At 43.7% G+C, this 11,794-nt stretch overlaps 1 protein-coding gene across 2 annotated transcripts in view; it reads left to right on the forward strand.

Moving 5' to 3' along the window:
• Positions 1-11,794, forward strand: part of LOC129710063 (zinc finger protein Aiolos-like) — a 100,778-nt gene that overhangs the window by 82,048 nt on the left and 6,936 nt on the right. For both annotated transcript variants that reach the window (XM_055656752.1, XM_055656753.1), the window contains exon 7: positions 794-919. In XM_055656752.1, the coding sequence (XP_055512727.1) occupies positions 794-919 (126 nt within the window). The remainder of the gene's footprint in view (positions 1-793; positions 920-11,794) is intronic.

The following is an 11,794-nucleotide window of genomic DNA, read 5'->3' on the forward strand; positions in this document are numbered from 1 at the left end:
CAAGGGAGAGGGAAACTAGAGACATGAAAAGGAATAGAATAAATCAGTTGACACCAATGACCTAGGTAATGTGGAGTTCACAATGGTCCATTGTAGGCTGTGGAAGCGGTGATAACGAAGGGATATGGACATTGAAACTAGCAGGATGACTAGGGTGGAGAAGGGACATAGTATAGGAGAGAGAGGGAATGTCAGGGTTACTTGAAATTAGAGAAATCAATCAATCAATCAACCTTTATTGTCATCTTGCAAAGCAACAGTTGTACAGTGCAAAATGAGAAGACGTTTCCCAGGGAATACCGGAAAATATTCATATCACTGGGATGTAAGCTGTCCAAACAACATAATTGGTGCTGTTCCTCCACTTTGCATGTGGCCCCACTCTGACAGTCGAGGAGGCCCAGGACAGAAAGGTCAGTGTGGGAATGGGAAGGGAAGATAAAATGTTTGTCAACCAGGAGATCAAAGTTTGAACAGGACCTGTTAACAGGTTGAATCAGAATTTCAGAATGCACTGCTCATTTGGCAAAAAATGTTCAATGTCTCTCGCTCTCTCTTTACCCCAAACTGAGTTTTAATCAGTTATTTCCTCCATTGATGAAAGCATGCTGATATCAGTACGTCTCCAATGTAGCATCAGTAACCACAGACTCGTTCTCCATGCCCCCTCTGGTCATAGTCAGTGCCCTCAGAGTTGGTAAGTCATTACGTCAGCTTCCTTCCACCTGCTACACAAACTATGCGCTGAGGTGAAACCTCATGTTATTCTGTTGATTTTTTTCTCTCATTTTAGCAGAGACAGAAGAAATTCATCATCGCAATCTAAAAGCAGAGATGGGATCTGAGAGAGCTCTGGTGCTGGATAGACTTGCAAGCAATGTCGCCAAGCGGAAAAGCTCAATGCCTCAAAAATTCATCGGTAAGAATTTAGATGCTTTATTTTAATCATGTAACTAGGCTGGCTTCTGACGCCCACCAGTTCCTGCAGATAAAGCTGAGGATTTTGACACACTAGTGTTTGCATTGTGCATTAATTTAATTAAGGTAGCACTGCCATTTCTGTTAATTCTTGTACCAGAGGTCGGCCTTTACACAAATAGAACCACGAATACGCGCTGCAGAATTAGAAATTGCGGGACTGTTGGAGCTTTTGTGCAATTGAAGAATGCATCTAGGTTGGAGTTTGAAAACATTTTGAGAGTCATTATTTCATAAAAATTATTATTTTGTAATGAATTTTACTTTGTAAGGAATTTGTAAGGAATTAAAAAATTACAGTTAGCAATGTAATTACTTTAACCTACATTGCATATAGAAAGCAATGTAAATGTAACACAAACACATCTAATGTCTGACACAGTAGAGTTGTGTACAGATAATGAACATTTAATTATAAGCACTGTATTATCACCACAAATTTAAACATTTTTGTTTCATGGCGCATTTTCACCATTCCGTGCCTTTAAAGTTGATTTGTCACCAGTGTGACATTTATAATTGTCAGAACGCACCACCCTCAATTTTAGCTGTAGAATTACACTTGTAAACAAAGGAAATGTTCCAGTGAATATCAAATTTTTGCAGACAAAAGTGAAGATTGTAGATAAATTATATTAAAAATGAATCCGCTCCTCCTGCAGTATCATAACACGAAGAGAAGCTGGTTCTGTCAGTGGGCTGATCATGTTAATATTCTGACCTTTATTATGTTCTTATGCAGCTGCTTGGTTCTGAGATTCCATGCAGTATTTTTTTTAATGACAAATGCTTTACATCAGTGTGTTTACTGGGAGATAATAACCATTTTAGAAAAAATATATTTGAAATTGTTTGTGGCATTTTCTGCTGTTTTGAGAATTTGTATTTGAAAGCATTCACATGTCAAAGAATCAAATGTATGGCCTTGCATAAATAAGATGCCATTGAATTGGTGAAATATCCTGCTGTATTTGTTAGCATCATCCACAGTGGCCTTGTAAAGGGTTAACTTGTTAGTTCCAATTAACTTTGCCGATCTGAAAAAATGTAATATTAGAGTTTCAGATAGACGGAAGTAGCAAAAGATTAGAAAATACTGAACTGTGTGGTATTTTAACCCCTTTAATTTAATGGTCCTGGTTATTATCTTTCACATCCCATGAACATTTCCACAGGAATGTTTAAAACAAACTAAACATTTCCACTTTATGTTGATGTTTGTGCTATTTTGAAATGAAGTTTTTTTTGCGGAGGATTAGTAGGAGTAATTCTGCAAAGATGATTGAAACTGAGTAATGAAGTGTTAATGTGGATCAAAGTGCCCAATCTTTTCCTGTTCACAGGATGCAGTTTCTCACCATTTTTCTGAACTCTTGTTATCTATGTGAAAATAAAACACAGAAAGTAACAAGTATCCAGCTAAAATCATCTCAACAATTGCTTTCATCTGCTGGAGTTATGGTGACATTTATCTTGCCCGTAAATGAAACATAACGATAGCTTCTTGTATGCTTTACTCATTAAGCAAACCCACACCATTACTGGGACTGTACATGTTTTAGTCGAGAGCAGCAAGAAGCAACATCCTCAGCCCCACCGTCAGATGAAGCTTTCAACATCAATCATTTATCTCAGTTTCAAAATAATGAAGGCAGGTCTGCTGTTGTAAACGGCTTGGGTACAAGGCTTCTATCAGCTCTTTATGTCAGACATGGTACATTTTCATCAGCAGAGCATGTTTATTCGGTGCAGCAGTCATGGAGGCATACAGCATGGAACCAGGCCCTTTTGCCCAACTTGCCCACACCAACCAAAATGCCCCATCTACACTGCTCCCACCTCCCGTGCAAGGCCCATAACCCTCCAAACCTGCACTATCCATGTACCTGTTCAATTGTCTCTTAAACGTTATGATAGTACCTGCCTCAACTACCTCCTCCGACAGCTCGTTCCATACACCCACCACCCTTTGTGTAAAAGATCACCCCTCAGGATCCTATTAAGAACAGGCTTGCAAGGGAGTTCCTATTCTCAAAAGGAAAATATTCGATCTGTACCCAACAACATCCATCTGTAATATTGTGGCATCATAGGCAGGTTCTGACTACAATGTGACCCTGAAGAAATGCTGTCTATAAATCCATTGGGCAGCTGCCAGGATTGAGATTTTTCTGTGAATCCATTGTGATCCTGTTGGAACCAGACTGTTGCTGATCAAACAGCGTGATCCTGCTGGAATGAGAATTCCCTGACACCCAAAGTGGGCTGGCTGCATTCAGATTCGGACATTACAAAATCCCGGACTGCATTCACATCTCTATCAGGCAGTGTCCATTTTGTTTCTGGGAATCAATTGAAACAGAACATTGTTAAAAGTCACCAATGTAACTAAAACTAAAAATATACAAAAGCAATGCTGAACAAGTCACATGTAGAAAGAGAAAGAGTCGATGTTTAGGTTCACGACCTCTTACAACTGAAAAATGGTAGAATTAAAACAGGCTTTACCTTGCAGAGAAAGGGAAGGGGAGGAGAGAAGAGATGGAAGTGATGTCTTTGACAGTGTGGAAACTATATGAGACTGAATAATACAGGTGGCAGTGGTGACAGCTGAGAGAGGGAGGTGAAGACTTTAAAATTGGATATTCTTCTGGCTGAGATGGAAATTGAAAGATTCAGGAAGAAAGGAAAAAGAATATCAGATCAAGGAGGAAATGTGAGATGCACACTGGGAAAGCACAACACTGTGTGAAAAACTGAAAACGTTAGAAGCAGCAAGGCAGGCAGCATCTGTGTTAGAAATTAAAAATAGCTTTGAGTTGTGGGTGGGGGTTGTGAGGAGGATGGAGAAATCTATAGGTGACGTTCATGAGAGGGAGAAGCCCAGGAGAACCTGTATAGTATCATCTGATAAAGGACATTGAACGTTGGCTGAGTCGATTAATTCATTCATCTCTTCGAGTGTCAATCTTTTATCAGAACCTCAACTGCTCATAAATCGTCCTCTGCATCAGCTCTAATTTCCTGTCCAATCCCGATAGTCACTGTCCAACTCAATTGCATTCTCCAATGTACTGAATAATTGAGCGCTTACAGCACTGGTGTAAAAAGCTGCAATGATTCACTACCTTGTGGGTAAAGAAATGACTTTTCTTATTCCTAAATTTGCATCCCTTGGGCCTGAGACAGTCTCTCAGTTCTGGAATCTTATCTTCCCTTCTTTCAAAATCTTGTAGGTTCCAGTGACATATCACCTTCTAAATGCTTAAAGGTAGGTTCAGTCTTGAGGCCATATTACATTTGAATTTAAGCAGAAGTTAATGAGAATTTTTAGTTCAAAGCACTTGTAAATTGCCAATGAACATCATCTAAAAATGGTTCAATCAAAAATAATGTTCACATGGTAGACTTTTTAAACAAATGACCACTGGTTGAAGGCAAAAGTGGTGTTCATGGCTGAATAAATGCCAGAGAAGATTGCAGGAGAGGATGCTTTCATTTACCAATTCCTATGTTGAGGCAGGTAGAGTAGCAACATTTAAAATACATTGCAACAGGTGCACACATAGGAACGGTTTACAGGGAAATGGGCCAAATGCGGGCAGGTGGGAATAGTGTAGATGGGGACCTTGTTGGCATGGGCACGTTGGGCCAAAGGACCTGTTCCAATGCTGTTTGACTCCCTGACTTGGCATCATTTTCTTCCTAGTCCCGAGAAGGAACCAAGATCTGAAAATTAATGCATTCATCATCTTCTGGACTGTGTGCTTTTTGAGTATAGGAGCAGGGAGGTTCTACTGCAGTTGTACAGGGTCTTGGTGAGACCACACCTGGAGTATTGCGTACAGTTTTGGTCTCCAAATCTGAGGAAGGACATTATTGCCATAGACGGAGTGCAGAGAAGGTTCACCAGACTGATTCCTGGGATGTCAGGACTTTCATATGAAGAAAGACTGGATAGACTCGGCTTATACTCGCTAGAATTTAGGAGATTGAGGGGGGATCTTATAGAAACTTACATAATTCTTAAGGGGTTGGACAAGCTAGATGCAGGAAGATTGTTCCCGATGTTGGGGAAGTCCAGGACAAGGGGACACAGCTTAAGGATAAGGGGGAATTCCTTTAAGACCCAGATGAGAAAAACATTTTTCACACAGAGAGTGGTGAATCTCTGGAACTCTCTGCCACAGAGGGTAGTTGAGGCCAGTTCATTGGCTATATTTAAGAGGGAGTTAGATGTGGCCCTTGTGGCTAAAGGAATCAGGGGGTATGGAGAGAAGGCAGGTACGGGATACTGAGTTGGATGATCAGCCATGATCATATTGAATGGCGGTGCAGGCTCGAAGGGCCGAATGGCCTACTCCTGCACCTATTTTCTATGTATCTATGCATGTAAAAGAAATCTTCCATAGGCCCAAGTGCAGGGTCCCCCAGCGCTATTTTAATTTCCCAGTCTGAACCTGTTCATACTCTGGTTTCCAAGATGATGCATTTTGAAAGGGATAATAAACAGTTCTTGCTTGAGTCCATTTTATAGCCCTGTTAGATGAAAACTTTTCAAATTATTTTCTAGCCACAGAGGTTACTTCATTCCATTCCTGTTGCTCTAACGCTGACCTAACGGCTGCTTCTACTCATGGCCTGGATTCTCCAAGCTGGTGGTGTGTTCAAGTAAAAATCTCAACTTGGCCTATCCAAAACGGAACCAAATCGGACTGTTTCCTTGGAAGGTGTCACAACTGTTTCACATCCTCACTCATCCTTGGATGGTATCTCCAAAAGAGACACATCAGCCAGAGAGGATGAGCACCTCCTGACCATGTTAAACTCAGGTGCCTCTGTGCAACGCATTGCCACGTTTAAATCAGGGAATGCTGTCAAACATGATTGTGCCAGCTCGCAGCAGCATCTGCTGCAGCTGAATGGTGTGTTGGAAAGAGGTGAGCAGAGGATTCTAGAAAAGGATGCTGAATATCAGGAAATGAGGAGAGAGTGAAGTGAATGGCAGTGACACAGAGGGAGAGAGAGAGAGAGAGAGGAGAGAGAGAGAGAAAGAGAGAGAAAAGTCAAGCAAAGTATTGCTCTAGGAAAGTTGCAATGTAAACAGGAACATAATACCTGCATTGTTAGCACTCTCTCCCTTTTGTACTTTTGCCCAGTCTGTAGTGTATGTACACTTGAGGCACTCAGCAAGCTGGGAAGAATGAGCGACAAGAGGCAGTGAAACCTCAGTTGCCCTCACAGTGGAATTATACAGCCCTAGGAATAGAAGGGGGTAGATATTGTTGCTGTTTGTGCAAAAGTGAGCTGTAGTCTCTACAATGTTTATGATGCTGTGGCATCATCTGGCAATGTTATAGCCATGCTGGTGCCACCAAGGCTTCTGAACCATTCTGTCTTTCAGCCTGATGCTCCATCACAATCTAAATCTAAATTTATTTCTTGATCATTTTAAGTGTCAGAATGAGTTCAAAAGTGCATGAGTCACGTGATTGTTTCTAAAAGTGAGTCATCTCACACCCTGTTCGGTAAAGTTTCCCAAACTGTGGGACCGAGACCCACCCTGCTATCCACACACAGATTTGGCTGATAGTTTCCATACTCACATATCAGCCGTAAGATCACCTAGAATTCCCAGCAGGGCCACTCTGTTTCCACTTTCACATGCATCTCCCCCACAATTTACTTCACAGTCCCCCCACCCTATAAAGTGTTCTCTTCATAAAATATGAAAGTCTCCAGGCAGGTGGTATGGCAACCTGTTGGCAGTGGAGCCGGTTCCTGTACAGTTCCTAACCTAGTTGGGGTCAATTGTCATTTGAGTCTATCAGCTACGTATATGGAGCAAAGACAGACCCTGGCACTTGTGTGAGTCGAGCAGCGATTGCATGCTCTGCCGGTGATAAAGGCACAGACAAAACGCACACTAACAAAAACTTGGTGCTCAACTGCAGTAATACAGAGAACCCATGGCGTGCCTAGTTTTCTAACTGACAATGGCAACCATTACCATGCCAACAGTTACATTGCTTTTTGCATCAATCCTGTCCCAGCCAGCTGCAGACACTGACCCACTCCCTACTCCTCTGTACCTTCACAGACCCTCCCCCTGCTACCTTGTTAGCCCCTCTGTTCAGGCTTGCTCACTGTTCAGACTGTTCACGCTTCATGCCTCTGTTCACAGGCTACTTTCAAGTGTAGTGTCAGTAATTCTGTCTGTGGTTGAGAATAGATTTTGTCATGGAATAAACGTTGCTACAGAGGAGGTAACTTTAGATGTGCCTTCAATCTGTGAGCATTGTTGCTGTATTAGTGGTGACCCCCATCAAGCCCTTTTTTGAATATTAGTCATTGCAGCAGAGAGCTATATTTATAGACATGCACTCACACATTTGGAAAGGTAGTATAGGAGGAACCAAGGTCCGTGAAGCAAACATATCACGTCAATCCCAATTGTATTTTGTTGTTTTCTGTCTCCTAATTAAAGAATTATCTGCATGAGCCAAGGAGCACAGGACAATATTCAGGCTGGAAGTGTGTGGTCAGAGGAGTTCCGCAGGGTTCTGTGCTGGGACATCTGCTGGTTTTGATATACATAAATTAATTGGATGTACTGTAAATTTGCTGGGGTCACAGACTGTGAGGAAGGCTGTCATAATATACAGTGGTATATGAATCAGCTACAGAAATGGCCGGAGAAATGGTAGATGGAGTTTAATCTGAGCAAGTGTGAGGTGTTGCACTTTGGAAGGTCAAATGTATGGTGAAAATATACAATTCATGACATGACCCTTAACAGAATTGAAGTGCAGAGAGATCTTGGGATATGGCCATAACTCCCTGAAAGTGGCAACACAAGTAGATAGAGTGGTAAAGAAAGCATATGGTGGTTCAGGGCATTGAGAAGAAGAATCACAAAGTCAAGATGTAGATTTATATCACTCTGGTTATGCTGCATTTGGAGTGTTGCAGTCCTGGTCGGCCATTACAGGAAGGATGTGGAGGCTTTGGAGAGGGTATAGAAGAGTAGGCTGTGGACCAAGGAGCTTGTTCGTTCAGGTTCGTCACCCAACTCATGGAACTACCTGAATTTTTAACATATTGTGTAAAAATAGATAAATCATACCTGAAACTCGTCGAGACCAAAACCTGCACATTTTTTTGAAATATGGGAAAAACTTCCAATTTTCCGAGTAGTAATTGTCCAATCAATGCACGTTTGCCATTGAGGTCGGACGTAAATTGACCAATCCTGCGTTTGTATTATGGTTGCTGGGCAGCGAGGACCCTGGGATCGTTGCTGCCTCCTCATTACATCAATAGCAATAGCAAGGTTTCCAAGCAATAATGGTAATGCTAACCTTGCAGGTCATTTTGTTTTTCAATTGATTTATCTTTATAAAGTTATGATGTGAACTGTTAAATGACAAATGTACAGCTAGGGTTAGGATTAGGGTTAGGGTTAGGGTCAGGGTCAGGGTCAGTCGGGCATGTCGGTAGGCCAATGGATGCTGTGGAGGATCGGTCGGGTGGTGAATGGTGAGAGTAGTTGGATGGCTGGTGAGTGCTGCAAAGGGTCGGTTGGGCAGTTGGTAGGCCGGTGAGTGCTGTGGAATTCTCTGCCTCAGAGGGTGGTGGAGGCCGGTTCTCTGGATGCTTTCAAGAGAGAGTTAGATAGGGCTCTTAAAAATAGCCAAGTCAGGGGATATGGGGAGTAGGCAGGAACGGGGTACTGATTGGGGATGATCAGCCATAATCACATTGAATGGCGGTGCTGGGTCAAAGGGCCGAATGGCCTACTCCTGCAGCCATTGTCTATTGAAAGGGTCGGTCGGGCTGTTGCAGTGAGCGTGCGGGCGGACTGACGGAGCCGGCACTATGGGGGTGCTGAAGGCGGCCCGGGCGACGTGCAGGGCAATGCTGCTCCCCCCCATCATCACCACGACGATCCAGAAGGGCATGCTGGCCGAGGTGGACACTCTGAGCAGCCACACGTATGGAGCCACAGCCAGCTCCAGCCGTGGGCAGCTCTGGAAGGGGGGCGAGTTAGGGTTAGGCATTTTCCTGTCAGTGGAAGATGCCTTAGCCTTCCCTCAGCCTGGCACTTTCAAACAAAATTTTGTTTCTTCAGTCATACGAACAAGAAAAAAACCAAGACACACAATTGACACAATTTACACAGACATCCATCACAGTGAATCTCCAAACACCTCCTCACTGTGATGCAAGGTAAAGTCTTATCTCTCCCCTGTACTTTATTCTTCTCCCGATGTTAAAGCCTCCGGCGGGCAATGGTAAGTCCCGTGGCCATTAAGGCCGTGCCGGGCGATGTAAGGCCCTGCTCCGGGTCTTGATGTTGGAGCCCCCGGCGGGTAATGGCAAGTCCTGCTGCCGTTAAGGCCACGCCGGGCGATGTAAGGCCCTGCTCCGGGTCATTTTTAACCCCGTGATTCAGGCGGGAGAAGTTGCTGTTGCCGGAGCTCCGAAAAGCGGTCTCCCACCAGGGACCCGCGAGCTCCTGATGTCACCGTCCACAGGGCCTGTGGCCAGAGCCTTGCGCCACCACAGCTCTCCACGCTCTGAAGCCAGCCAGCTCCGCGATGGTGAATCCGCAGGCTCCGTGACTGGAGCCCCAGGTCGATTCCGGTTGGAGGCTGCTCCACGATGTTAGGCCCCAACGACAACGGGGACCCGACAGGGAAAAGGTTGCGTCCCCGTACAGGGGAGATTTAAAAGTTTAAAAAGTTCCCCCCGCCCCCCCACATATACACGGCTAAAAACTAAAACCAAAAATACACCTAACGGGACAAAAAGAATGAAAAGACGGACAGACTGCAGTCGAGCCGCTGCCACAAGGCACCGCCAATATGGTTTAAATAGACTGCAACACGGAAATAGGCTCCTCATGGTCTAATTATGGACATTGGACACTAGATGCAACTTACTTTTTCAATCTGATTTTCTAGTTAGTTTAATTAATTAATATGCAACTTATGGCACTGACGAGTTACGACTTCCTTCTCAAATATATTTTATCTAAATCTGTGCAAAATTGCATGTAGTTCCAAGACATGGGTCACGAGAGTTGATTTGTAGACACATTTTTGGTGCTCGGCCCACAGCCTAGAGGTTTACCAGAATGATGCCTGGATTAGGAGGCATTAGCTACAGGGAAAGGTTGGACAGACATATTGAGTATAGAAGACCATGTCGTTTAAGAGACTTTTGGATATGGATCAAGTGCAAGCAATAAAGAGTTGGTTTGGCACAAGGGGGCCTGTACCTGGGCTGTACTGTTCTGTGTTCATAGAGTCATACAACACGCAAACAGACCCTGTTGCCCAACCCACACGTCTACTCTATTCACATGTGCTCACCTTTGGCCCATATCCCTCGAAACCTTTATTACCCATGTACTTGTCCAAATGTTGTTATAGTGCTTGCCTCTACTACCTCCTCTGGCAGCTCATTCCATATACCCACCACACTCTCTGTGGAAAATAAATACATTCCCATCAAGTTTCCATTAAATCTTTCTCCTCCCACCGTAAACATATGTGCTCTGATTCTTGATTCCCCTACCTTGTGCAAACTACTCTGTACATTCTCCCTATATATTACCCCCATGGTCTCTATATGATCACCCAGCCTCTTGCACTGCAAGGAATAAAGTCCTAGCCTGCCCAACCCCTCAAGTCCTGGCAACATCTTCATAGACCGTCTCTGCACACTTTGCAGCTTAACAACATCTTTCCTATAGCAAATAATTAAGCCAATTCTCTATCCAGTTGGCTAGCTCTCACTGGATCCCATGCAATCTAACCTTCCAGAGCAGCCAACTATGCCATTTTCGATGTTCATAGCTCCATTCTCTGCTATATTGTCTTTGAAGTTTTCAACTGATCCTTGCATAATTGCCAGTGTTGCAATCGCAAATTTGTCTTGCATGCAAAAACTAAATGATAAATGTTTCATCAGCATTGTTCCACAGGAACATTCATTCACACAGTTTTACTGAACACCTCTGTGCCCAGTTCAAAAGCTGCTGTAAGTGTTTCCAAGTCCATGTGTATCAGTGGAGTATTTTCTGGTCAGGAGTGAAGCTCCTGTGGTTGTCACCCACAGCCAGCTCATGCTGTGACATTTCAGTTCAGTTTTTCACCCCTTAGCCTGCATGTGCAGCTCCGTGCGAGCTGTGGATCACACAGACAGCTGCTGCAGTCACAGGAGGCAAGGCACTGAACCCTGGCCATCGGTGCAGGCACATGGAGGGAATGGAAGACGGCACAGTCTCCGAGAACATAAAAAGTTAAAAAAGATAAACTTGGGTTTAAAGTCAATTAAATAATTGAACATTGGAATAATTCCATGCCAAGTGACATTTGTACAAAGCAGGAAATTAATAGAGGGAAGGTGCTAAGACGACTTATTTTAGTTACTGATGTGATAGCCTCAGTTTCATGCTATTTGTTCGCAGTAATGTTACAAACTATTGCCCACATTTTAAATCATTTTTCTCTACGTGCAGTAAAAGATGCAAATATAAATGCATCATCTGTGTCCTAGGGTGTGTATGGAATTGGAACTATTTCCCACACACTGGTTCTGGGCTGAAGCCTTTGTGAAGTGGTGCATGGTATTTCCCCCACCGGAGTCTCAGATGCCAGTAAACAGCCCGGCTGACAGCTGGCAGACCTGTCTCCCCCTGCACACGCCCAGTGCATGTTCATCTAGTTCTTAACTACATTTAATTTCACTTGTTCTTCCAGCTTACACCCACACTGCCCAGAAACTCCTTTAAACTCCCCTACTGGTG

Source organism: Leucoraja erinacea, chromosome 27 (assembly GCF_028641065.1).
Source record: "Leucoraja erinacea ecotype New England chromosome 27, Leri_hhj_1, whole genome shotgun sequence".
NCBI classification, from domain to species: domain Eukaryota; kingdom Metazoa; phylum Chordata; class Chondrichthyes; order Rajiformes; family Rajidae; genus Leucoraja; species Leucoraja erinaceus.